Source organism: Rattus norvegicus, chromosome 7, assembly GCF_036323735.1.
Source record: "Rattus norvegicus strain BN/NHsdMcwi chromosome 7, GRCr8, whole genome shotgun sequence".
NCBI classification, from domain to species: Eukaryota; Metazoa; Chordata; class Mammalia; order Rodentia; family Muridae; genus Rattus; species Rattus norvegicus.
Window position 1 is genome coordinate 37,307,538 of NC_086025.1, and position 27,045 is coordinate 37,334,582.

At 40.8% G+C, this 27,045-nt stretch overlaps 1 protein-coding gene across 7 annotated transcripts in view; it reads left to right on the top strand.

Annotated features, from left to right (window-relative positions):
* C7h12orf50 (similar to human chromosome 12 open reading frame 50) overlaps window positions 1–22,356 on the top strand; it is a 33,652-nt gene extending 11,296 nt beyond the window's left edge. For 4 of the 7 annotated variants that reach the window (XM_006241291.5, XM_006241290.5, NM_001024352.1 and 1 more), the window contains 10 exons: window positions 3,721–3,879; window positions 5,172–5,249; window positions 5,330–5,443; window positions 7,625–7,735; window positions 13,453–13,557; window positions 14,897–15,016; window positions 16,724–16,828; window positions 17,046–17,249; window positions 19,040–19,132; window positions 22,030–22,356. In XM_006241291.5, the coding sequence (XP_006241353.1) occupies window positions 3,721–3,879; window positions 5,172–5,249; window positions 5,330–5,443; window positions 7,625–7,735; window positions 13,453–13,557; window positions 14,897–15,016; window positions 16,724–16,828; window positions 17,046–17,249; window positions 19,040–19,132; window positions 22,030–22,055 (1,115 nt within the window). In that variant the 3' untranslated portion in view covers window positions 22,056–22,356. The remainder of the gene's footprint in view (window positions 1–3,720; window positions 3,880–5,171; window positions 5,250–5,329; window positions 5,444–7,624; window positions 7,736–13,452; window positions 13,558–14,896; window positions 15,017–16,723; window positions 16,829–17,045; window positions 17,250–19,039; window positions 19,133–22,029) is intronic. The other 3 variants (XM_063264101.1, XM_063264100.1, XM_063264102.1) reach the window with 1 other exon arrangement.
* Window positions 22,357–27,045: the final 4,689 nt, after the last annotated feature.

Genomic DNA, 27,045 nt, shown 5'->3' on the forward strand with positions numbered 1-27,045 from the left:
AATGCCAGGGCGGGAGGTGGGAGGGAGTGGGTGGGTGGGTGTGTGGGAGAGCACCCTCATGGAGGAGGTAGGGGGTTGGGGGGGATGGAATGGAGGGTGTCTGGAGGGCAAACCAGGAAAGGGGATATCATTTGAAATGTAAATAAAGAAAATATCCAATAAAAATTGAGGTTTCACTTGCTGAACCGAGACCTACCAGACAGCACATAAAAAGTAGATAAGATAGAATGCGATCTACATTACTAGCTATATTCTTTCAAGATGAGGTGTGATTTCCCATTGGCTGTTTTGCCATTGCATATCATATCTATGCTCTAAGTGAATTTATCAGTTATGTCAGTTGCACCTCTCTTCATGTGGGTGAGAGGTTTATAGCACACACACATAGACAATGAAATTTAACACTCAGTCCTTAAAGGCTGACTCAACTGCAGCCCACCACTGTCTTTAGGAAAAGAATACTATACAAATACAATTTGACTGAATTTAAGGGAACACTAGAAATTTAGGGCTTATTTAGCAGCAGAGATTAAGGACAGGACTGATCTCAGACACAGGTTGTCCTTTCCCTGTTCTTGGCTAAGAGGCATCTTTATGTGTTGGAAGTAAAATTAACAAAAGGTAAAGATCAGCGCTACATCTTAGAGTAGGTTAAAATCTCAGCCTGCCACACACACTTGCCAACATAACACTGGACAGCCCTCTGTGGCACAGCTATTTCATCTGTATGATACAGCAGTGGTGTCTCTTCCATGGGGTTCTTTCCAAAATGTATCACCTTCATGTCTGTTACTCAATATTACCACTGTTATCTGTATTATTTTAAATTAACTGAGATGGTTGAGATAAGCTGTGTAATGGACAGGCACTGTTGGGAGTAAATGCTATAAAAAACCCTGTCTTTCTGTGTATGCAGTGTTAAGGGCAATTCTACACATGACTCAAAAGGAGTGACTAGCTATAGGACACAGCAGTTTTAGAAACCACATAACTGGCCAGGATCACAGTGCTGAAAGAGGCATGTGTGGTTAAGGACAGTCTTATGTCTTCTTAAGGGACCTCATTAAGACTGCGGAAGGCAGAACTCCAGAGGGTAAATTAGGATATTTTTGCAGAAGAAACGACTTAGTAGAGTGCTCAACTTACTTTACAGTTTCTTTTGACTATTTATTGTAAAAATGTAAGATGTGAAACAAAGTAAAAACGGAATGTAAAATTAAAAGGGAAACCAGAAGGCTTATATTTGCAAAGTTCTCAGACTTGAAGAATTACAGAGCTTATCAAAAAGTCATGTATCAGGCTGTAGAGATGGCTCAGTCGTTAAAGGCTAGGCTCACAACCAAAAATAAAAGTCATATATCATTTGGTAGAAGTTCAGAAGTGGAAGAAGCGGACATGTTCACACTCACTAATTTCCATCACACTCTCTCATAAATTTAAAATTCAGTCCATGGCAGCCAACCATTGAACTGAGAATGGGTCCCCATTGGAGGAGTTAGAGAAAGGACTGCAGAGGTTTGCAACCCCATAAGAACACAATACCACTCAACCAGAGCTACCAGGGACTAAACCACCACCCAAAGAGTACACATGGACTGACCCATGGCTCCAGCTGCATATGTAGCAGAGGATGGCCTTGTTGGGCACCAATAGCACGAGAAGCCCTTGGTCCTGCCAAGGCTCGACCCCCCCCCCCCAGTGTTAGGGGAGTGTTAGGATGGGGAGGCAGGAAGGAGGGGTGGATAGGTGGGGGAACACCCTCACAGAAGAAGGGAGAGGGGGATGGGATAGGGAGTTTATGGACTGAAACCGGGAAAGAGGATAACATTTGAAATGTAAATAAATAAAAAAAAGTCCAATAAAAAAGTGATGAACCTAAAAGATCAATAAATAAAATTCAGTTCATTCTGGCACAGACGCTGATGATTTTAAAGTTAGCTGATTAGCAAACTTAATGTCATCTCTAGCCTCTAACCTTGAAGCGGTTGTTCCTTTTACTGTACCGTTGCCAGCACTGCCTTGTTACCTTGTTGTATCTTTCTTTGTAATTGTTAAAATGTATCAGACTGAGGACATAGCTCACTTGGTAGAGGGCTTACTACCCCAGCTCCTCCTCCTACCTTACAATACTAGCACTTGGGAGGAGATTGAAGAAAGATGAGAAGTTCAAGGTCATTCTCAGCCCTAGAGTGGACTTGAGGCCCACTGGAAGGTATATATATGTCTCCAAACCAAACAGTTATGCGTTATTATTAAACTCACTTTCATCTCACTGTATAACAAAAAGCAACACCTGTGATCAATTTGCACTCACAACTTCTTGACATCCACGAGGGTGCCATCCCTACCAACTCACCACAAGCTGAAAACGCATTTGATACTCTCTACCTACCAGAGTACCTTAATTTAATAAGACAGCAGGCAGAATTCTTTTCTTCTTCATTACTGCCATCTGTGTGCTCATAGCTGCCAGCTGCCCAGTATAAAGGGACTTACTAGAGAGTATTGTCATCTTGAGGAAACATTGAATTCTAGAGCTCGAAGTACAGGCAGTTCCCTCTCAGTGCTTGTCACTTTACAGCATTGTAAATCTGACCTATCTTAAGCCAGTGACCAACTGCATGGTGATGTACACACACAGAATGTGTGAAGTCATCCAGGTCATCACAGTGTCGAAGTATAACAAATGAAATATTTTCTCTGAGTCATGGACAAAATGTTGGTATTTATTAAATTTGTATAACACTTTCAAAAATAAGGGAAACATTTTAATATACAATTAATTAAAAGCATAATGATTTAAGGGATAGGGAAATAGTTGATAGAGGGCTCGCCTATTATACACAAAGACTGGGGTTTAGACCCCAGCCCCACATAAACCTTGTGTAGTGGTACCCAATTCCAATTGTCACCCTGGCTTACAGGGAACTACAAGCTGGACAACAGACCAGCCTGTGAGTTTGAAATAAAATAATGGTATTTTTACTGTATTTATTTATTTTATGGGTATGAGGTTTTGTCTGAATGTTTTTGCCTGGTGCCTTTAGAAGCCAGAAGTGGCTGTTGAATCCCTTAGGACTGAAGATCCAGACAGTAACTGTCATGTGGCTGCTGGGAACTGAACCCAGGCCTTTTGCAAGAACAATCGGTTCTCTTAACTACTGAGCCATCTCTCTAGCCCCTTCTTTTTATTTTTTCTTTTTGTTATTTTAGGGATTTTGTTTTCATTTAAGTATAATAAAGTTTTGTTAATGCTTTAAGAACTCATAAAATGTACTTTGATCGTATTCACCACCCACCCCTGAGAGCTCCTCTCAGGTCCACTCCCTGTCTCCCACATTTCTACTCATTTTTTAAATAACTTATCAAGGCCAGTTTCTACTGTCCATGTACTCATGTGTGTGTGTGGCCATCCACTGGAATGTGGTCAACCTACCAAGGCTCACACTCATAAAGAACAACCATCCTTTCTTCTAGAAATCATTAACTGTCAATAGTTCCTCAGTTAGGGAAGGGTCTTTGGGACCTCCATGCTAGAAACTTGACTGACTTGGTTTTGAACAGGTCTTATTCAGGCAACACAGACACTGTGAGTTTATACCAGTTCTATCAAATCCAGAAGACATGGGGCCATTTCTATTTAACAAACAATGAAAAAATAACAAAGGACGGATTAGTAATAATTGTTGAACAGACTAAAGTGTTGGGTTTTCTCTCTAGATACCACCTTACAGAAAGAAAGTCAGGAAGGAAGCCCACCCCCAACCCAGAGTCAGGAACCTCTGAAACCCATGGAGAACGTATCAAGACCCATTCATCATCCATTAGTTTTAAAAACTAACTTTGAAGAGGAGGAGGAGGAGGAAGAGAAACCAAATGGTTAGTACTCCCTTTCTGGGCTTGCAGTACACATGTCAAAAACCCACAGTCTTTTCTACATGCTCCTCAACTATGAGAGGTTTCACATGCAATATACAGACCATATTGAGAGATCTGTATATTGGCCTGAGAGGTTCAGTGGTATGGTGATCGGGGAGACATATCCCACATTTACATTTGTGCCTGTCCTTACAGAGGTACAAACGGCCTCAGAAGAGGTAACTGTTCTGAACTGGCTCTCCTAACATTCACTCTTCCGAGTTTTTTCCCTTTTATTTATTGGTTATTTTATTTACTTACATTTCAAGTGTGGTTCCCCTTCCTGATTTCCCCTCTGCAAACCCCCCTATTCCACCCCTCCCCTGCTTCTATGAGGGTGCTCCCCACCCACCCACTCACTCCCACTTCACGGCCCTAACTTCCCCCTATGCTGGTGGCATCCAGCCTTCACAGGATCAGGGGTGATGCTAGAGAAGGCCATCCTCTGCTACATATGCAGCTGGAGCCATGGGTCCCTCCACATGTACTCCTTGCTTGGTGGTTTAGTTCCTGGGAGCTCTGGGGCGTCTGGTTGGTTGATATTGTTGTTCTTCCTTACGGTGTTGCAATCCCCTTTAGCTCCTTCAGTCCTTTCACTAACTCCTCCATTGGGGTACCTGTGATCAGTCCGATGGTTGGCTGTTAGCATCCGCATCAGTATTGATCAGGCTCTCGCAGAGTTTTAATGATCCGGAGAGTAGCTTGGAATTTATAAAGCCCTGCCATCTACTTCCTCCCTGATATTCCTTAGAGAAGTATGGACAAGATCAGGACCCATGTGTGCTTCGCCGTGGTCCTTTCTTTTCTTCCCATATCATCACAGCACAGATAAACTTCAGACAAACACCCGCAAAACAAATTTACTTTGTCTCTGCCCTGAAATGCATCTTTCTGTGGGTACCAACTGCCACAACGTCTGCGCTTAGGAATGCACAGACATCTTCACTGCTCTTTTTGCCAGGCGCATATCTACCCTCTCCTGCCCACACAGCATCTCAGTGCATCTGTTCTTTCAGCTTCTCAATTCTGGACACAGAACATAAAATACATCATTTCTCTTCAGTGATTCTTTCAAATACTAAACATAGAGGCATTTTGAAATAAGAGTCTCTACTTTTTTTTTTTTTAATTTCAAACACTAAAGAACAATCCACCAATGAAAACGATATTGGGGATTTTTCTTTCTGGTTTATAAATTTTCAGATCATTTGAAATTGGGGCAATTTAATTTTTAAAAAATATATATCCTATAGATGCTTCTAGCTTATGGACAAAGACCCCTGAAGAAATTGAAGAGAAAAGAGCAATAAAGGAGATGTGTTATAAATCTGGTAAGAAATCATACTTTTGTGGAATTCCCGCTGATTGATATGATCCACGTGCTAACCATTCTCTTCTCATGGGAGTTTAGGTGAATACTATAGATTCCATGCTCCTCCAGACATTCCATCATCAAAAAGCATAGCTCCTACAGTGGAGAAAGAGTTAGAAAAGCCTTTGGAAAATGGCAGTGAATTACAAGAAGGTAAGAAACGAGCTGGCAATATTCAAAGTGACATGCAAGAGATACTTAATGAATAGGTCCTGAATTATTCAGTGCACTGTACACTAGAGCAGGATAAAATGATAAATAATACATCCAGTCTGTGAGTGAGAAAGATGCTTTCCACGGGATGACCCAAATTTCCTACTAAAGGATGCTATTAATGTGATGATATTTCCCCAGAGGAACCCCGCCACATGAACAGACTTCACAGACGCAGGCAACTCTCACACTCCACACAGGAACTCTGTAAACAATCTGCCTTTCTGTCTCACCGGTAAATCTTTCAGGGAAAGAGAACTCGATGTTTTATTTTGAATGGAAAGGGGAACCCAGATCAGGATGGACAAAAGGGAAGTGACAAAATGATGTTAAAGGCAGAATACCAGTCTGTCCGTTGAATGAACATCTTTTGTGTATCAGGCAGTGTTAAGGCTGTTTTGATGTGTAAGTACCAGACTCTTTCTTTGATGATGCATCCCCTTTAAACAGGTCTGAGTGCTTCTGGTCAGCATCTTGTCCTTAAAAGCAAGACAAAGAGCATTTGTATTATGTACAGAAGCAGGGGCTTTTCACAGAAGAGTACACAGGTGCTATAAGTTTATGTAGGTTTTTCTGTCCTTAGTGTGAGCTTAAGTGTACACAGCATAGCGGTAGAAGACTGTTCCCTGTTTCTCTGGAGGACAGGAAGGAGGGAGGGTGCACAGAGACAGAAGCTGTCAGAGAGAAGGGAGAACAGAGAAAAGAGATGAGAGAGCTGAGGTTGGTCAGTTGGATGCAGAACAGAGCGTCTGTACCTCCCTCCCTCCCTCCCTCCCTCCCTCCCTCCCTCCCTCCCTCCCTCCCTCCCTCCCTCCCTCCCTCCCTCCCTGTGTAGCAAGCTGTTTAAGTGCCTGGCAGAAGGTGGCAGTAATAGACTATCAGAAGATGGAGCCTGCTGTGGCTTGTACTAACCAGACTTGAGAAACCTTAAAACAAGCAAACAAAAACAAAAGACAAACCTACCGCTCAAAATTAAAAATGTAAGGTTATAAGATAGATAACATATAGGTTTGTATACATATAAATATTGCCTTCAATTGCTTTCAAAAGTTAACTCTTGTATATCCAGTTCACTTAGAGCAGTGGTTCTCGACCTTTCTAATGCTGCGACCCTTTAATACAGCTTCTCACATTGTGGTAACCATAAAGTTATTCTGCGGCTACTTCATTACTAATCTTGCCTTTGCTGGTAATTTTAATGTAAATACCTGTTTTCTGATAGTCTTAGACAAGCCCTGTGAAAGGGTCATTCAATGCCAAAGAGATCTCAACATGTAGGTTGAAAGTCCCTGACTTAAACTGACAGGGAATGCTACTATTTTACTACATCTAGGCTTTTAATGACCGTTAGAATAATTATGAACACTTCCACTATGATTTTCTGAAGTACTGAAAGTAAGTTACAGATATGGCTTTCTTCATTTTTACAAAACTATAGCAAAAAGTATCAAAGGCAGGAAATTGCCTTTGATACACTGTTATTGTTTCTGGGTTCCCTTCACAAATGTCCCCAGCAATGCTGTTGGTAGCTACAAAGTATTCTTTCTTGGTAAATTATCCTATTCAGAAGCTCACACTGCTACTTTAGGCAAAAAAGAAAAAAAAAACCCTGGATTTTTTTTTTGTTGTTTTCTTATTTTGTTTTTCATTTGTTTTGTATTTTTTAAGTCAACAGTTTATTTTCAAAGTAGAATATCTTGATATATACAATGAAAACCATGAGAATAATTTAATTATCAAGCATCATTAGAATTCCCCCCATTAGAATTTTTAGGCAGTAATACTGCTTGCTAAATCAATCACGAAGAGATAGACACTAAATATTGCAAATTTGTTACAGTAAAACACCAAGTACACTAAACATATTATGCACATACAATAGTGTAAGATTGCTAAAACCCAAATTGTCATTTACTTGCCAATCCAACTAGAAGAATAAACCTCTACTTCTTGTCATTCACAAAATTAGCTTGAAATCAATGTGTTTATGTACTACTCAGCAGATCACAGTGTTTATATTAATGTTTAAGTTTCCTAACTGTCATTATGAATCCTATCACAATATTTAGAGTGTACTGGTTGCTCGATTGACTTTTTTTTAAAATTTATTTCTACTCCTAGGAGATGGTCTTACAGTTCCAACAAAGTTTAGCCTATTTGAAAGGGCAGGAGAGGCAAAAACATCATTGGATAGGAAACCAAGGACTGACATTGCTGCTTTTGAAAATGGAGGTGAGATGGATGGTTCCAAATATATTATTTCCAGAACGATTGGTTGGTCCTTAATTTTTTCTGTTTGCTGTTTGATGCAAGGTTTGGAGACACATCATAAAGTAAGATGCCCTGAAAGGCTGGTATGCCTACCAAATACCTTGGGAAAATGTACACTCAATGTGCAGGACATTCCAACTTCTCTACTGTTACGAGACTTCTGTCACGAATGTGTGCACGCTCAACTCCAGACTACAACTAACTCAGATATTAAGCATATGCAATGATATACTAACTCAGAGTCAAGTGCAGGGGAGGCAGCTAACAAATACTTGGGGAGAGCTGAGGTAGTGATATCTGAATATATGCGTCATGTACACCAATTCACACATCCTCACCGTTTCATCATAGCTTAAGGATTTTAAGACTCTTGCCCATTAGCTTATGGGAAAATCCATCCTCTGATAGAAATGTTAAGCTCTTGGGATGTGGACATCTTTTCCTGATGTGGAAAAAACAACAACATAAAAAACAAGACACACAGGGAAAGTGTGTGTGAAAAAAAGGAAGGAGGCTTGGAAGAGGAAACTACATGTCACCGAGGCTGGAGCATGTATGTGCTCCATAGGTCCGATGTTCAGCCATTTTCTTCTGTCTACATTTCCTTGTTGTGTTTCACTTAGATGCTGAAGACCTAATGAGACCCAGGGTGCAAAGCTGGCAGTCCACTTCCTTGACCAGCCCTAATTTTACACTTTGGCAAAATATTACTAAACCATATCCCTTTGGGGGGAGGCGGGGGCAAACAGATTATTTTCAGTCACTGATAAGCTAACCCTTTCCTGTAAATCATTGACTTCCTTATGTATTTCTTGCTTTGTGGGGAGTTAGGAAATGTGAGAATGGCTCCACGCTTTCATCATAATACAAAGACTTAGCTGCAGTGCCGAAGGAGGCTAAGTCTCGCATTCATCTGGGAGTCGGGGTTCCTGACAGAGTGAGCCTTGCTAATTCTCCAGACACCATAGGATGTTCAATCGGAAACATCCCCTGTGTCTTTGCATAGGAGAGTAACACACTTTAAATTGATAATTATATTCTTTTAACAGTTGATAGAACATCTTGAGAGGAAGATGGTAAATTTTATCATGATAGCCAGCGAGTCCAGATTCAATTTTACCCTGTGAAGCATTGTTTTTAGTTTTACTACTTTTAATGCATTCTCGAACTGGGAACTTAATGAGGCATGCCGCTCTGAGATAGATAGCTTGGAAGAATTCCACATGCATACTCATCTGTGTTTCCGTATTTTCATGGACGTTTTGGTTACTCTGATGCCAAGTTAAGTTGTTCTGTTATATCTCAAGACTACTTAAAATTAGCTTTTAGTCCTCAGTCACTGAGAGAGTTCACTCTAGTTAAAGCAGTGGTCCCCACTCATTGGAAACTGCTGCCAGTATTGCATTTGTAATTGTTATTTCAGTGGAAATGTAGAGTTTGGACTCCTATAGTTTGAGCATTTTCGTTCAGTATTTGAGCTGTTTGAGACATAGTCACATTGTTGGTTGCTGTAGTAGTCCTTTGACATTGCTGTATATATTTCATACACACATTGATATATGTATAAGAAGGTAGAACATATATATATATATATATGTATATATATATTTAACCTGTGCCTATTTAAAACATAGTCTATATATGTACTCCTTTCTTTCTGAACACATAAAAAGAGGGAAGAGGGAGGACAGGAAAGGAGGGAGGAAGAGAGGGAGAGAGGGAGGGAGGGAGGGAGAGAGGGAGAGAGGGAGGGAGGGAGGGAGAGAGGGGAAAGGATTTCCATGAGCAAATACTAAACTGTTTAATTTTTAGAGCGGAAGCGGAGTTTACAGTATTAAGTGGCTCTGCTGAGGCTGTGCCACTAGTCAGGCACAAGCGTTAGGATTCAGATCCCTTGTAGCTTCCCTTGCGTTGCAGTGGCAGCACAGTGCTGTGTTGTCCTCCAGAAAGTCCCATCCTATGGTCATCTCCTCATGAAAACACAGAAAACGAGAATGCTGAGCCTATCATCACCTTGCTGGATCCCAGCGAGGAACATGTGCAGCTGAGAATTCAAATTTCTTACCACTCTGCGTGGTGTTTGTGAAAAGTACCAGACAGTATAGACATCATTTCCAGCTTGCGGCTATCTGGAATACACCCGGGGTGATTTATTTATTTTCTTTTTCTTTTTTTAACTTTTTATTGATTTTTTTTGTGAATTTCACATCTTATACCCCAATCCTATTCATCTCATCCCTCCATATCTACCCACTGCAAATATATATATATATATATATATATATATATATATATATATATATTTATTTATTCTTGCTATGGAAGCTATCACGGTGTGTCATACAGTATGGTCTTTTGCCCAAACAACTTTACTTGCAATCATTCATTGCAGTGAGTCAGTCACTGGTTGGTTCCAGGCCTCTGTCTTCTGCTACACTGGATCCTCATCGGGATTCTCTTGGATATCCTGTTGTTGGCCTGTGTCATGAAAATACATAGCTTTGGTTCTGTAGGACTGGTCCCTTTAATGTGCTCCAGTAGTTTGTAGATGGGATAGATGATGAGGCAGACCAGCTCACAGCCCTGTGTCTGGGCCTGGGAGGTAGCTGAGTTGCTCAGCCCACCAGCTCTCCTGTACTTAAAAGTGTTCCTACTTCACTCAGGTAAGGGGCAGGCTCAGTGCTCCTTCCTACAGTGAGGACCAGCTCTCCTGTGCTCACCCAGTCCTGACTCACTTTCCTGCCCACATGCCACCACGCTGAGCTGCTGGATAGCTCCTGGTACCTGATTATCCTATCCCTTGTTATTTCCTGATTTTTGATGGCATTGAACACATTTCAATGAACTTAACAGGCTACCTTAACTTCTCTTTTGTCAAGTTGTTCAGTTTTATCTCAACAGCTCTTAAATTTAGTGTTTTTATTATTGGTTACTCTAGATACAACTGGATCCTTGCTGTTGTTCTAATGTCTTATTATTTTGTCCTGTTTGTATAAAAGTCTACCTCCTCTTTGAGCTTTTACAGAATTTTCTACCTAAATTCTTGGTCATTTCTTTCTTTTCCTTTCTCTCTTTTTTTAAATTGTTATGTTATTTTCCTCTATTTTGGCAATTTCAGAATACTTAGTTCTTTTCCACTTTCCCGTGGTTTGGATGAACTTTTGTGTTTCTTAGTATAGCTTCTCAGTTTTAATTAGGTGCTGGACCTTGCAAGTAAAATACTACCTAATGTGTGGCTGAGGTTGTTTACCCATAGAGAAGCTTCTCTGCACAAGTGGATCAGCAGTAGGACACTTCGACCTGTTGGTGTGTTTCCGAGGTCTTATGAAGAGGGTCATGATAGGTGATATATTGTCTGCCATGTTACAATGGCCATTCCAGAGGCAAGGTGGTTGCTCCTAAAGCCTAATCTTTCTGGCTTTAACCGAGAGCTTCCTTGGACTGGTCCTTAAGATCTCTCTCCCCTGGGGAAGCTTACACTCAAGATTTGCCTCCCAAACAGCGCACAGCTGCTGAGCTCTCTGACTAGTGCTCGAGACCCTTGAGGCCATTTTCTCAATGATATTTTTTTATTGTTTGAGGGTTCCATGCATACAAATAATGTGTTTTGATCAAGTGTGTGTGTGTGTGTGTGTGTGTGTGTGTGTGTGTGTGTTTAGGCTCATGGAGATTAATACAGAGACTCACAAATCATTGACCTAGAAGAAAAAAGAAGTGGTAGAGTGCTCAGCTCTCAATACGTCATTAGTATCACATGCCTTCAACCCAAGATTCAGTGATGAACATGTAATATCAGGTAAAAAGATTGAGAAAGGCAGAGGTAGTGGATGTCTGTGGAAAAAACACTATTTACCTGACACAATAGCGTGCACATACACACACACACACACACAAATACACACTCACATGTAAATGCACACACACGCACACAGAGAAGCTGTGACTGCATTCCCAAGACTTTCCCAGCATCAGGACAGCCAAAATCTCAGCACAGATGGATTAGGACCTCATGAAGCAGAAATTAGAATTCCTTCTGCAACTTTTATTGTTTGTTTTACATGAACTTAAGAGGCTAGAAGAGGGAGCCAACTCTAACAAGACAGGAAATAGGGACAAATATAGTTTTACATGTAGAGTCAAAACATAAATTATATGTAATTTTTTTAAGTGGCGAAAATCTTCATATAATTTGTGAAAGAATTTTTTAACTCATATTTTGAAATTATTCACTAATATGTTTTTACCGCCAAACTTTAGTAAACAGTAAACTTTCAGGCAGCTCCTTTCAGGCAGCCATTTAATTATTTATAACTCTTCGACAGGTGGAACCTTGTGAGACTTCCCCCATGTGTGTTGATATGCCAGTTGGTATTGTCGCCATGCAGGTCTTGTTTGCGTGACCATGTTGTTATTTCCGGAGTGCAGTTTCACTGTCACATACAGAAAATACTGCCAGCAAATGTGCTAGTCCTCTGACTCTTTACATCCCTCCTTCCGTAATGCCTCTGGAGCATTAGGTGTAGGGAGTGTGTCTGGGGCTGGCTTATGTCTCATCCATGGTTCTCTGTGTTTTGACCAGTGTAGCTTTCTGTAATGGCCACTGTTTTCTGTAAAGAGAAGCTCCTTTGATGAGGGGTGAGAGCTGTGTAATTTGTGTGTAATGATATGTCTTTGGAATGCAGTTACCAACTATACTCATTTAGGAAATTGGAATAAGTTGGTTCCATGACTTTACCAATCACAGGGGGTTGACGAAGTTTTCATTACCATCCACGAATTACCTACTAGGAGCAGGCCTTAAAGTCCAAATAGATCATCTCCTTAATCTATAAGAGCCACTGTCGCACCCCTACAGACATCTCGATTTTGTTCACAGGTTATTCCTTAATCATGTTTTTAACTTCAACTTTTGTCAGGGTGGGGACTGAGATTGACCTAGAGCCTTGGGCATGATCCTCCCCTGAGCTACATCCTCATCTGAATATTATTTTCAAAGAAGGTTACTTAGGCGATCAAGAAACGGCTCAGTAGGAAACCTGTTTGGCAGTAAGAATGGGGATCTGCAAGACCTACATAAGGCCATACATGTATTTTACATGTCTGTCAGCTCAATGATTCTATATCAAGGTGGGAGCCGGAGATAGGAGGATCCTTGGAAAGTGGTGGGAGAGCTTGCCTGAGAAATGTAGCAGCAAGTAAGAATCACTTTCTCAGTCATGGTGGAAGGTGAAGGCCAACACCTGAAATTAAAGTGTCCTAAGATCTTTACATATGCTGCATGGATACACACACACACACACACACACACACACACGTAAGCACACAGGTGTACTTGTATACATAAATATGCCATCTCTCGAATACCAACTATTTATTTAAAATAGTTTATTTGCTTAATAGAATAAATGGCACGGCGAATGGACCATAAATTATATATGTGGTCTTTAAATCCACTCTGCATGTTTGTCTTGAAAAATAAATAGAAGCCCTGGGGAAAGGAAAACTGCCTTCCTACTATCTGGAGATTTTATATGAAAGATAAGTTAGAGGTGCTGTGAATATATCTAAAGTTCATTGTTAGAGAAAACCGGGATATTGTGAAGATCATTCCTATCTTGAAAGGTAGCCATGTGACTCTTTTCACTCTTGCCGCCCCTGACTGTACAATTTTATTCCAGGAGGTGACTGCTATGCTCCACAGAGGATCATCTTTCTTGGAGTGGATGAAAGTGAAGCATTAGCTGAAGACAAAGAAACCACCTCAAAAGGCTCAAATGCCAAAGGTGATTGAACTGCCTTATAATGCTGACCCATCTGTACTTTGGGTAGAGAAATTAACCATATACCTTAGCTGTTATGAAAACCAAATGTAATCAAAAGCTAATACATCAAAAAGTACTAAACAGGACACCAGAGCCCCAGGGCTCTAGACTGGCTGTGTACTTAATTGTTTTATGTATTACAGCCTGCTTTCTAGTCTGAAAAGTCTGTCTGTTGGAGAAGTCCTCCAGCTAGAAAGTGACTGGCCTTCTTGAGTAGCAATCAGAAGACCTTTCTAGTTTTCTTTTGGCAACTTAAAGCAGAATGACTGGATTTCCTCAGAAACACTTGGAAGAGATTCATTCCCATGAATGACATCCATGTCATACAGTAATTGCTAACCACAGCCTGTGAGTACCCCGGGGGTAGTGTTCTCAACCTTCCCAATGCTGCAACTCATGATATGGATCCTAATGCTGTGGTGACCCCCCAATCATAAAATGGCTTCCACTACTACTTCATAACTATAATTTTAATACAGTTATGGATCATAACATAAACGTATGATATGGAGAACATCTGCGACAAGACCCCCGTGAAAGGGGTTGCGACCGCAGGTTGAGAACCTGTGCTCTGTAGCGCCAGTAAACATCTGCCCTACAGCTCTGTCCTACTTTGCCTGAATGCCACTGAGAGTGCTCCGGCGGCCAGATGCACAGGAAAAGTCATTTGTGTCAAGTGATTTAGTGGACTGTTTATGTGAAAATCTCTCTCATATTTGGAGCTAAATTTTTACGTCTAATCCATTAATGAAGTTCACGTAAAGAAAAAAAAAACCCAGCTAGTTTTAAGTTTAGCTTTAAGGCTCTAGCTAACTATGTGTGAGTGCCTGATTTTAATTGTAATTAACAAAGCTCTAAATTAAGCTTTTCAACTGCACTGGCCCCAACAGCAGGTAGTAAACAGACACGTGGCTACTGGAGATTATATGAAACAGCACAGACTTAGAACATTCCTGTAACTGGGGAAAGTCTATTGGATAGCCCCTCTGCGATGCACAGGGAAATGAATGTGGTGCCGTGAAAGTGTCTTGAGAGCTTAAATGGGTCCACTCCTCAAAAAGCATGTGATTTACCAACAAAATCTCAAGGAGATGTGAAAATATTGGTGCAGAATTCTCACTTTTGCATTGAAATGATAGCTAGTTTCAGCTTTTTTTTTTTTTAAAGTTCCATCAGTACTTGAGGGATAGGTTGGCAGAAAATTTTACCCATGCCCTCTAGAAAATGCCACACAACCGTAATAGGTGCACCCATCTGAAGTGTTTCCAAGACTGACATTTTATCCTCTTAACTTGCATAGAAGAAAGCAAGAACGGTCTTCATCCAAAGCATCCTCTAACTGCTCGCCTAGTGCCTACAACACACGTCTTAAATGCCACGGAGAACATCAGCATGAAGTGCAGAGAGAACCCCTCTTCAAGTAAGACAGTAGTCCAAGCCCTTCATTCCTCTTATTTTGCATGTGCTTTTCTTATTTGACGTAGAGTTTGAAAACAGAAGATAAGAAAGAATGGGAGAAATGCGTGGTTGGAAAAGCCAGCACTGAGTAGTAAACAGATGATATGTTTAAGTTTAGCGTACAGATGGTGATATAGGAGGCAGGCAATTATATCCATCAGTTTAGGTGCATATTGACATGAATGCAAACTGTCTCTGCCGAAGGTCACTAGCTGGATTTTGTCCGTCATGTAACATATTGGCAGCTTTGTAATCACTGTGGATTTGGCTTCCCCTTGGCAGTCGCACTTTGAGCTACTTCTTTGAGGCGGTCTTCTTGGTTCCTTCTCTCCTTCCCTGTCTTAGGGTTTCCGTTGTTGTTGAAGAGACACCATGACCAAAGCAACTCTTATAAAGGAAAACATTTCATTGAGGCTGGCTTATAATTTCAGAAGTTTAGTTCATTATCATCATGGCAGGAAGCATGGCAGTGTGCAGGCAGACTTGGTGCTGGAGAAGGGGCCAAGAATTCACCATTTTGACCCACAGGCAGCAGGAGACTGGATTCCACACTGGTTAGGGCTTGAGCACATAGACTTCAAAACACGCCCCATTCAGTGACATTCTTTCTCCAATAAGATGACACCTACTCCAACAAGAACACACCTCCTAATAGTGCCATTGCCTATTGGACAAGCATTCACATATATGAGTTTATGGGGTCCACAATTATTTAAACCCACCATATTTCCCTTTTTCCTTGTTTCATTTTCTGAACTACTTTGATATTCTTGGTCTTCAGGCACTGAAGGAGAATGATAATTACTTCCCTCAGGAAACTCATGTTAATAGTACAACTTATGTGTGGGAGACTAGAATGGACATGAGACATGATGTATGGTGAAGAGGCAAAGATTTTGAGGGCTTAAAGCTTAAGTTAAGGTTGAAGTCTAAGGCAAGACGGACCCATTAGCCTATTAAAAGAGGCTTAATGTGATCTCTACACAGACACTCATTTTCCTTGTGGTCACTTGTAAATATCAGAATGCGTCTATGAAATTAGTTTAAAGGTCTCTGAAAAATAGTCCTTAGAAAGTCTTGAAAAAAAAAAAACTGAGAATGCATGTGAGTGTATCAGCATAAAATGTGGGATAAGAATGATTGGAATCTTACAGTTTCTAAAATTTAGCCTCGCTCAACCAAACTATCTGCATATCCAACCTCAAAATGCTGTACAAAAGAGTAAGGCAAAATTCAATAAAAGTGCTTTGTGCATTAACCTAATGCATAAAGAAATGGTAGTACAGGCTTAGAAAATACAAAAGGATTTATTTTGAAGATAACAATTGTGACCTTAAAATAGCATTATGCTGGGATTTGTAATTATGATTGGAGTGTACTTTTCTGTTCTTTTTAAGGAGTCTGCACAGTCCTTTGGGGAACAATAAGACTTTTTTTTTTAAGGAAAGCAACTTATCAAAAGGTTTTTTTTTTTTTTCTCATTAATGTGTTTCCAAGGGGGACTTTTTTCTTGACACTTAAAAACCAGCCGTTCTTTGTTCTAAAAGCTTGTTTTAGAGCGACACGCTTTTGGTTGATGTGAGAATGCACAGATATGTAATTATCACCTCGGTAATTTTCAGATAAAAGTTTTTTCCTAAAAACTGTAAAAATTTGTATCTTCTCCAAGTGAATGACGTCCAGCCAGTGAGGAAGCCTCATTTTAAAGGTGTGAAGAAAAGAAAATGGATTTATGATGAACCGAAGAACTTTCCTGGCTCTGGAATGCGGAGAGGTAGAATATCCAAGTGCTTGGAGATATTTCTAATTATAATTTCACTTTCATGTAACTTAAAGTCTACTTTAAAGTTTACCCAATTCTTCTCTGAATTGAGTCATTCTTTAGCTTGAGTAGTCTTCTGTTTTGATAGCCCATGCTTCACATGCTGTGTATTTCTATGAACATGAATCCAGCCTGTTTTGCCCCTCATCTCTCCTCTTTCGTTTTACAGCAGTGCACATCCCAAATCCCAAACATAAAATGAGTTACCATCATCACAATAAAAACCGGAATGCCGAGAACGCCTCCTATACGCATGCTCAAAGAGATGCGGTAAGAACTGTCACACTGAACGCCCCTCCCCGAAGCAGGCCCACGAGCGGGTCCTACAACAAAGCTGATGTCAACAAGGACCCCAAACTCAACCTCTGTCCAGGTGAGGCTCTTTATAGATGCGGTTCGCTCTTGACTGCGCTTCGACTTAGAGGAGGATTTCCCCCATGGGGAACTGATCTTCCCTCCTCGCTCTCTTTGCTTTTCCTGGGCCAGCATCATTGTAACATCTTCAATAGTAGTCAGAGGATCCTATCCATGAGCAGTCGTGCACATGATTTAAAGGCCGTGGGAGAATACACAGGCTGGGCGCTGATGGGTTGACACCGTTCCTCCCTAAAGCTTTGCCTCCACGCACTGCACTCTGTTCACCCTGGGTAGTTTTATTTCGCTAGGGAGGATTATTTTTACGTGGTTGACATTTTCTCGTTCCACTAAGTGCACTGTCCAATTATTACTGTCAGACTACTACCCCGGCTTTTCTTGAGGACATCGTGATTACTTTTGGAAAGGGTTAGTGTGAGGGTTAACTGCAATATTTCTGACAACCTCTCATCTCTCCCACATGGCCTTCTAAATCATTTCATCATGTAATAGGCAAAGGAATGGTGTATGTCAGGAAGCACAAGGCCACAGGGGAGAATCGCTTTTTCTTCCTGCTTTAGATGAGTTTTGCACTTTTGAAGATGGGTTTCAGCTCTCCCAACTTAACAAAATACCGTTCAGTTCTCTATAATTCACACTGTAGCTTTGTATTCACAGTGGAATTTAGGAGTTCCAACTGACAAGAACTTTTGCAAACAGTAGCTGAAGGCTCTATGTCAGTCTTTAACAACTTAAGTTGATGTTTTAATTATTTGTTTTAGAATACAGTGATGTATGGATGTATATGAGCAAATGAGTATAAGCTCCGAGGAAGAAACTTTTAATTTAATTACTATTATGATATTTATTATTTTCTCTGTAATACTGTGACAGCTATGAAAGCTACAATGTATACAGTGTGTTGCCAAAGTATAGATTTGTGTGAACTGAATGTACCAGCAATTGTACTGGTTACTGCTATGCCTTGTCCATGCAAATATCATTACCTTAAAATGATGTGCACCAAAAAGAAAGTTCTTGGTATTATTATGAGTCATGTTCTGAGACCTATAGTTTTGTAGTAATAACCTGAGAATAGAAATACAACAATGTTGAGGAGTCAAGAGAAAAAAACATGACTTTATAGATGAATTAGCTCTGTGTGTGTGAGTGAGTGAGTGTGTGTGTATGTGTGTGTGTGTGTGTGAGTGAGTGAGTGTGCGTGTGTGTACACCTGCTCTGGTTTCCTGGGGCCTCAAACTCACAAACTGCGGTCACGGTATTCATAGAGGCCACTTCATAAAAGGAAATGCAGCTTGTTACTGTTTTAAAAGAAAGTTTAGAAATATTTATAATGTAGTTTATTTCTTGGCTGGAATATTAATTTTCTTTTGTTCTTTGAAATTATATAATTATGCCATTTCTCCCTTCCTCCAAGCCCCCCACCCCACAACCCACTCTGTGTTCTCGTTCAAGTTCATGGCCTTTACAAACATTAGTAAGACAGTGTGTTAAGTCACAGAAGAAAGGCTGTGAAATACTGTATTCTGTTCTGTACTGTTCTGTCTTTTAGAATAGCCTCATGGGATAGAACCTTATTTAAGCAAATGAACTGTAAATTAAGAGATTTGCAACCATGCTTGCTGATCATGTAAGTGGACTTAATAAACTCACTTGTTTTCAAATGGCAGAGGAAACACATGAAGGATAATTCTTACTGCTGAGATGTTTATAGCTTTGAAATGCTCTTGGAATGTAATTGTTTAATTCAGCATCATTTGCTAGCAGTCTCCTTTTTAATTTTCTCAGACAAACATATGTCAACATCATATAATGGTTCAGCCTGGCGAAGAAGAATTCCTTTTTCAAAAACGTATTCAAAAACTGAAAAGATATATCCAGGTAAATACACACCAGTGGCTTTAAGGTGCCCTGTAGTTGTGGAGATAAATGACAAGTTCTAAGCTCAAGAAACAGATTTTAGAACATTTGAAAACTGAAAAGAATTTCAAGATCACTTAAATACCTATGAGGCCTGGGGAGTGAGCGGTCGCTAGTACTGTGGCAGGATAATGTTACTTTGCTTCCTGGTGTTACAGCTTTAACTATTTATGTGTTATCGGTAATAAGACACTGTCTTGCTGAAGTCATCAGAGACACATGTAGGCTAGTATGGACTAGCAATGCATCATTTGATCACCAAGAATAGGGTATCCATATTCTCCCTCTTGAATATCTTGCTCATTCAGAGAACAGGAATGCTGGAAATGGCAAGTCAGACATTTGTAGGAGTCATGACTACAGGTGGGTCTTTTGCTGAACAGCTTGATGCCTTAATTTGCTTAGAAAATAGTTTACAGTGAACACAAATTATTCGTCAGGCAACTGACTCTTTCTGGAGAGATAATTCAGATAGAGAACATATCTAAATGGACACCCTAGAAATTTTAAAATATTCTGAATCCATGAGCCCTTATACTAGGTCCTTCTTGGAGGTTCACATAAAGACTGGATGTTTTCCTTTCTCCAAGGTAAACAGTTTATATGACACTTTTTACAGCCTCACTTGACTTCAGCCATGAGTCAGTACCCAGAATCTACATGCGTTTATACACTAGAGATAACCCTATGCTTCCCCTGATATAACAAACCCAGATGTGCTACAAGAGAATATTGATGTAGTATTATTCACCTGATCACATTTTTCTCTTAACTTTGACTGAACTGTGATGTGTGATCAAACTTAATTAGAAAGGGAAGAGAGAGAGTGAGCAAAAAAAAAAAATGAGGATATGATGAAAATCCTTGAAGGAAATAAGCGCTTCTAAGTTGCAGGTTTTCATCAGAGAGGGATACATTTGAAACGCTAAAGAAGTTGTCTTTGCTCTACTATGGCCAGAGTGGCTACTTTTGTACCACAGTAGCCCTTTATGCCTCTCAAAACCAAATGGTTAAACAGCAGTCATAGAAGTATCAGCGGTCAGAAACATGTTATTCAGCACGTGAGTGTGCAGGTCCTATGTGTAGCACAGGGTCTATGCATCCACACGGGGCTCTATTGCACTTCTTAGGTGCATAATGGGGAGAAAAGCTCTGCAGAGACTCTCAGTGTCAAAAGGCAGGTGCTGTTCCACATAAAAAGTCAAAGACGGCTTCTTAACAATTCTAAGAGTCAGGGTTACATTGATGGGCATCACACAGTCCTGTGGGGCTCAATGGGGAGTGAATGCACTAGGTGTTCTGGCTACAAAGGAAGGGATGAACTGCAGAAAGATGTGCTTGTTGTTTAACCCCACTGGGCTGAGGGTGGCACGTAGCTGTAATCTCAGCAGATGGCCTCTGACAGAGGCATATGTAGAAGCCAGTCCAGCACCCAAAGAGCAAACCCTTGTTCACAAAATTAGGATCTGAAGATGAGCTTCCATTATCATCCCGTTGAGTTTATTAGAAAGGTGGAGTTTCTATATTAGACCTGCCATGGCTGAATCTCATCTTAACAGCATGGCCAGGTGATTAGGGTGCATATTAAAGTTTTGAAACTAGGAGGGTTATCCAGCCCAAGACATAACTATAATAGGTCTGCTGAAGCTATGTCTTCTCTTTGGCCCATTCTCCTTGATTCATCCCAGAAATTAGGAGGGGCAGCACAGAGTCTGGGAGAGGAATAAAACTCCAAGGGAAACCTTTAAGTGTGACTCAGTTATGAAAGCACAGTGACTAGGAAATCACTTAATTCAACTGAACTTGTATACAAAGGTCTATTACATCATGAAGAATGAGGACTTAAATTAAACATATACTATACATATATGTATTATCTTACATGTTTGCAATATATCATGAATATATTATATGAATTATACACATACATATATCACTTTATAAAAGGGATATCCAGTATTTTACAAAGCACACAAAGAAACTGCTAACTCCCAAATTCATCCTTTCCAGTTTTTGCTGTCATCCTCAGAATAAAAAGAGAAAGATTAGCCTGTTTCTTTTTCCCTACACATATCTTGCTAGGGCACAGAACAGCCATGGTGACATTTCCCAGTGGGCAGATGGATTGCTAGAGGGAAAAAAGCAAGCACAAGCTGCCACTTGCCTGTCCCTCTGAGGCACTGGCAGCCAAGACCACAGGAGTATGAAAGGACCAGAGGAGTCTTCTGGGAAAGTGTTACATGGGCATAGGGGGAGAGGAGAGGAGAGGAGAGGAGAAGGGAGGAGAGGAGAGGAGAGGAGAAGGGAAGAGAGGAGAGGAGAGGAGAAGGGAGGAGAGGAGAGGAAAGGAGAGGAGAGGAGAGGAGAGGAGAGGAGAGGAGAGGAGAGGAGAGGAGAGGAGAGGAGAGAGTTGTCTGCCTATGAGAATCAAGGACACAAGCTAAAGGTGGCCAGTCTTCCCCTGTAGGCACATGTGCATCCTGATAGGGATATTCCAGAGTGACTATGGAGGTGCCTGTCTTTCTGTTATGGAACTTCATTCCATTCTCTCTAGGCCTCCTCTAAATGCAGGCTTACGTGAAATATTAGTTCAGTCTTTCAAAACCCACCATCCAAAATGCAACATTCCAAAACATTGAGAAGAAGAAACCTAGGAAACTTGAAAGGCATTTTTAAAATGGAATGATGAAAGCATCCACTTGTTTTCTGTTTTTGTTTTTGTTTTTGTTGTTTTTTTGCCTTTAGATTTCATAGTAGCCAACTAACTATAATATATATATATATATTAATCAATTAATGATGATGTCCCAGACAAAAATATAAAGAAAATGAAATATTTTGTGTATTTCTGTTCTCAGAGCCAAGAAGAAATGGGAGTAAGTAAGCCTGGCGGTTGAGAGACGAGGAAAATGAGAAAAGAGAAAAGGACCAGCAATCATCTTGATTTACAATCGAAAATGAAAATTCACAGAATGAGATATTCAAGTACTCCATAGTATATAGTGGGTAGCCAACGGTGATAACGCACAAATTCTGAAAATAAGACACAGGAAGAACAGTGTGCTCTTTCAAAACTGATAAAATGCAAATTGCAAACAGCTGCCTGTTTATTTATGTATGTCTGGGATTCATTCAGTACATTGCCACAAAACATTTAATAAAATTTCAAAGTTTGACAATTAAAATCATCCTTGAATCGTGAGCAAGTCAGAGCGCACAGACCAAGGAGTGAAGTTGTGCTTTTCCATCTCTGCTGTTTGTGATAATCTTCACTGAAAACAACGCCCGTTTTACTCCCTCCAAGATTTCAGGCAGGACTCTCAGCCGTAGCTCATAAAGCATACACAAATTCAACAAAGTCCCAGGGCTGCAGTTGGCGGGGAGCACCTTGGCAGAATTTTAATATGAGTATCCTTTGATGCATTGGAGACAGAGACAAAGTTGGCTGATCACGCAGGGAAGTTGCTGAAAAGCATCTTCTAATTGGCGACTGAAAAATCCGTCTGCTGAGATGGGCTACATTCAAAACTGAAAAGCAAACATTTTCCTGTCAGAAAAACAATCAAAATTATATAATCATAGTGGAGCAAAGGAGGCTCTTTAAAAAAATAATAGTGAACTGATATAATTCTCGGAAGTGTTACTGAAGCTTCAAGGTCTCAGTAACTCCCGAAGTACAGAGTGAGGGGCCAGGCAAGTGCTGACACACATTTTTTTTTCTTTATTAGGTTGAGTATTATTTACATTTCGATTGTTATTCCTAGCCCCTCCCCCTCCCCTTTTTTATGGGTGTTCCCCTCCCCATCCTCCCCCCATTGCCGCCCTCCCCCCAACAATCACGTTCACTGGGGGTTCAGTCTTAGCAGGACCCAGGGCTTCCCCTTCCACTGGTGCTCTTACTAGGATATTCATTGCTACCTATGAGGTCAGAGTCCAGGGTCAGTCCATGTATAGTCTTTAGGTAGTGGCTTAGTTCCTGGGAAGCTCTGGTTGCTTGGCGTTGTTGTTCATATGGGGTCTCGAGCCCCTTCAAGCTCTTCCAGTCCTTTCTCTGATTCCTTCAACGGGGGTCCTGTTCTCAGTTCAGTGGTTTGCTGCTGGCATTCGCCTATGTATTTGCTGTATTTTGGCTGGCTGACACACATCTTTAATCTCATACCTGGTCAGCCTGGTCTACAATGTATGTCCCAAAGGGAGACCCTGACTCAAAACCGAAAGCAATTTATTTTTGAATTTTTTTCTCGAAAAATTACTCATTTTCAGTATGACTGAAAGGAGAACCCAAATGCTTAGTTCTCGATTTTAAAGAATGAGTATGAAAACACGGAACACAGGTGAAAATTGAGAGGTTTTTCTTTAATCAGCAAAAATTTAAGGCATCAGGGAGCAAGCCTAACAAATCGTTAGCTCAGCTTGCTCTCTTATAGAACAATAAGAAAGATGAATTACCATCATAGACGATATCACGGATATAGCTGTAGGGCATTAGTGTGTGACACAACATAATTTAGACAGAGAAACATAGATACCATGTTTACCTTTCAGGTAGGAGATAAGCAAAAAAACTAATCTCAGTTCAGTCGGCAGCGGGCTGGGTGTGGGGCAGTAGGGTAGTGGGTTTGGGGTGAGTAAAAAAACTTTGGGTAAAAGGAGCCCAAAACGAATGCCAACAGCAAACCACTGAACTGAGAACAGGACCCTCATTGAAGGAATCAGAGGAAGGACTGAAAGAGCTTGCAGGGGCTCGAGACCCCATATGAACAACAATGCCAACCAACCAGAGCTTCCAGGGACTAAGCCACTACCTAAAGACTCAACATGGACTGACCCTGGACTCTGACCTCATAGGTAGCAATGAATATCCTAGTAAGAGCACCAGTGGAAGGGGAAGCCCTTGGTCCTGCCAAGACTGAACCCCCAGTGAACGTGATTGTTGGGTGGAGGACGGTAATGGGGGGAGGATGGGGAGGGGAACACCCATATAGAAGGGGAGGGGGAGGGGCTAGGGGATGTTGGCCCGGAAACTGGGAAAGGGAATAACAATTGAAATGTAAATAAGAAATACCCAAGTTAGAAAGATGGAGGGAAAAAAAAGAAATTTAAAAAAGGAGCCCCAAAATCAAAATATAGTTCTAGTGTTCTACAGCGTAGAATGACAAGTGGGGTTCGCAATTTCGTTACGTTATGAAGGTATAGAAATGAGGTGCTTAAAGATTTCAATGTCAGGGAACAATGGAAGCTGGCAACATAACTCATCAGGTAAAGGCACCTAGGCTCCAGGCCTAGTGACCGAAACTTTTTTTTTCTTTTCTTCGGTGCTGGGGACCGAACCCAGGGCCTTACGTTTGCTAGGCAAGTGCTCTACCACTGAGCTAAATCCCCAACCCTACCTAAACTTTTACTCAGGGCACCAAAAGCTTGAGGAAGAGAACGGACTCTAAAACAACGTTCCTGACTTGACCAGTGCATATAATTATCTCTAGATTGACCTGTTTGATACCATATCATCCAGAGTCCTCTGGTTCTTCTCAGGACATCTCAAATTTATTCTAAAGTCAGTATGAAACTCCAGAGTGTCCAGAATAGCTTAAGACAGGCATGATAAAGAAATATAAAGTTGTAGGTTTGCTCTGAAGGGCAAAAGTGATCTTTGAATTACCTGAAGTTAAATTTTGATTTGTTACCGGTCAGCATAGGCACTGCAATAGTATTTGAGATGACCTTAAAGAATAATGTAGAAGACGTCCGACATGCCCCTGTGATGTGATGCACTGCAGGGGAAGGGTTCGTTGATGCAGACAGGATTGCCTGTTAATGGAATATGATGGGATGCCTTACCTATTTGTGGGAAAGGGAGACAATGGATTCCTAAACTTGAACAAAAATGGGTTTTCAGATTAACCAAGTATTTCTGTAACAAACAAAATGAAAATGTATAACGATCTATGCTGGATATGTGCCTGAGCCAGAGAAAATTTATAAACAGACCCCAGAACAAGATTTTGATGAACTTAAGTTTAGAGTTGGGCTGGCCAATGTTTGAGTAAAAGAAAAATGAACCAACATGCTTCCTCCCCCCCACCATTTTTTTTTGCTTTGGATAAAATTTATTAAGTTATTACTACACCTAGTGAAAAACAGGCATGGAATACAAAAACACTTGAAGAAACATTGTGTTTTGTACAATAACCATGATCTACTTTTAAATTCACACAGATCCTGGTAAAATAAATTCACCAAATAAAAGACAGTGCATTTGAAAATATTCGATACTGGCCTCTTCTGAAGATGCTGTTCTCATTGGTTCTCCTCATCTTTTTAATTCCATGTTGCTGGGTGTCTTAGTCAGGGTTTCTATTCCTGCACAAACATCATGACCAAGAAGCAAGCTGGGGAGGAAAGGGTTTATTCAGCTTACACTTCCACATTGCTGTTCATCACCAAAGGAAGTCAGGACAGGAACTCAAGCAGGTCAGGAAGCAGGAGCTGATGCAGAGGCCATGGAGGGATGTTACTTACTGGCTTGCTTTCCCTGGTTTGCTCAGCTTGCTCTCTTATAGAACCCAGGACCACCAGCCCTGGGGTGGCACCACCCACAATGGGCCCTCCCCTTGGTCACTAATTGAGAAAATGCCTTACAGCTGGATCTCATGAAGACATTTCCTCAATGGAGGCTCCTTTCTCTGTGATAACTTAAGCTTGTGTCAAGTTGACACAAAACCAGCCAGTACACTGGTCATACATAATTTATCTCACACTACAACTCTTAACACTTTATCTTTCTTTAATTCTCTTATGTTCACCCGGGAGGGGCACCTAATTTGTTTCAACTACTCTTCATAAGTATTGATGCTATCAGTTTTAAAAAATGTATTTATTTACAACCTAGCTGTTGCTCCCCAGCTCCTGGTACCCCTACCCACAATTACTCACCCCATTCCTTCTCCCCACTGTTCCCTAGTGGATGCTTGCCCACCACCAGGCCTCCCTCCTCCCTGGGGCCTCAAGTCTCTCAGGGACTTGAGGCATCTTCTCCCACTGAGGCCATCTTCAAGAAAAGCTCACTACACAAAACCTTTCCTTTGAAAATAATTTTTGCCACTGGCTATGATTTGACCTGGAGATACAAGTTCTAGGTCCACAATTTCTTTGGATTGGTAATTATTTTGTCACAAGTTGGTGTCTTTATTGCTGGGGAAAAAAATACTGAATAAAAGAAATGGCATTTAGTTGCTCCTGGCACAAAGGCGAAAGGAGAAATTTATGCCATTTGCGAGGTGATTAAAACAGACCATCCTAGGAAGAAGGAGAACTCTGTGTTCCAGTTCCATCTGCTTCGAACTGCTTTCTCTCCACAGTGTGTGTGCGCGCAGACAACTGAGCTCTTTTTGGAAAGGATGCTGTATGTTTTTTACCCCTGGGAAAGCATGGCCTTCCAGCAAGTTAAGGGAGCTTAGTGGGATGGCTGGGTAATTGCCAATAAACTCAGTAAACGCTTGCAGCTTGAAGCCAGGGGCCTCAAGAATTACTTGAGGCTCCCGAGTTTTTCCTGTGCTAGCCATTTGACCTTGGAGGAAACGCTTCATCTTTCTAAATAATAGTTCTCTAATTTGCAATATAATTTTCTGATAGGAATGGGCTGGATGTTAAGAGATAATATGGGAAACATTAAGAGTCGCGCCTTGTGATTTTGGATAAACGGTTACCATGAATGAAATAGATCTGACGGATTATCCGCACTCACTTCCTGGAGCTATAGCAGAGCCACTCCACAAGAGATCAAACTGAACCAAAAACCCCCTGAAATTTAAAAACGATAAATTTATTTAAACACTCCAGCTAAAAGTAAAATAGTTCATGGAATCCAAGTAACT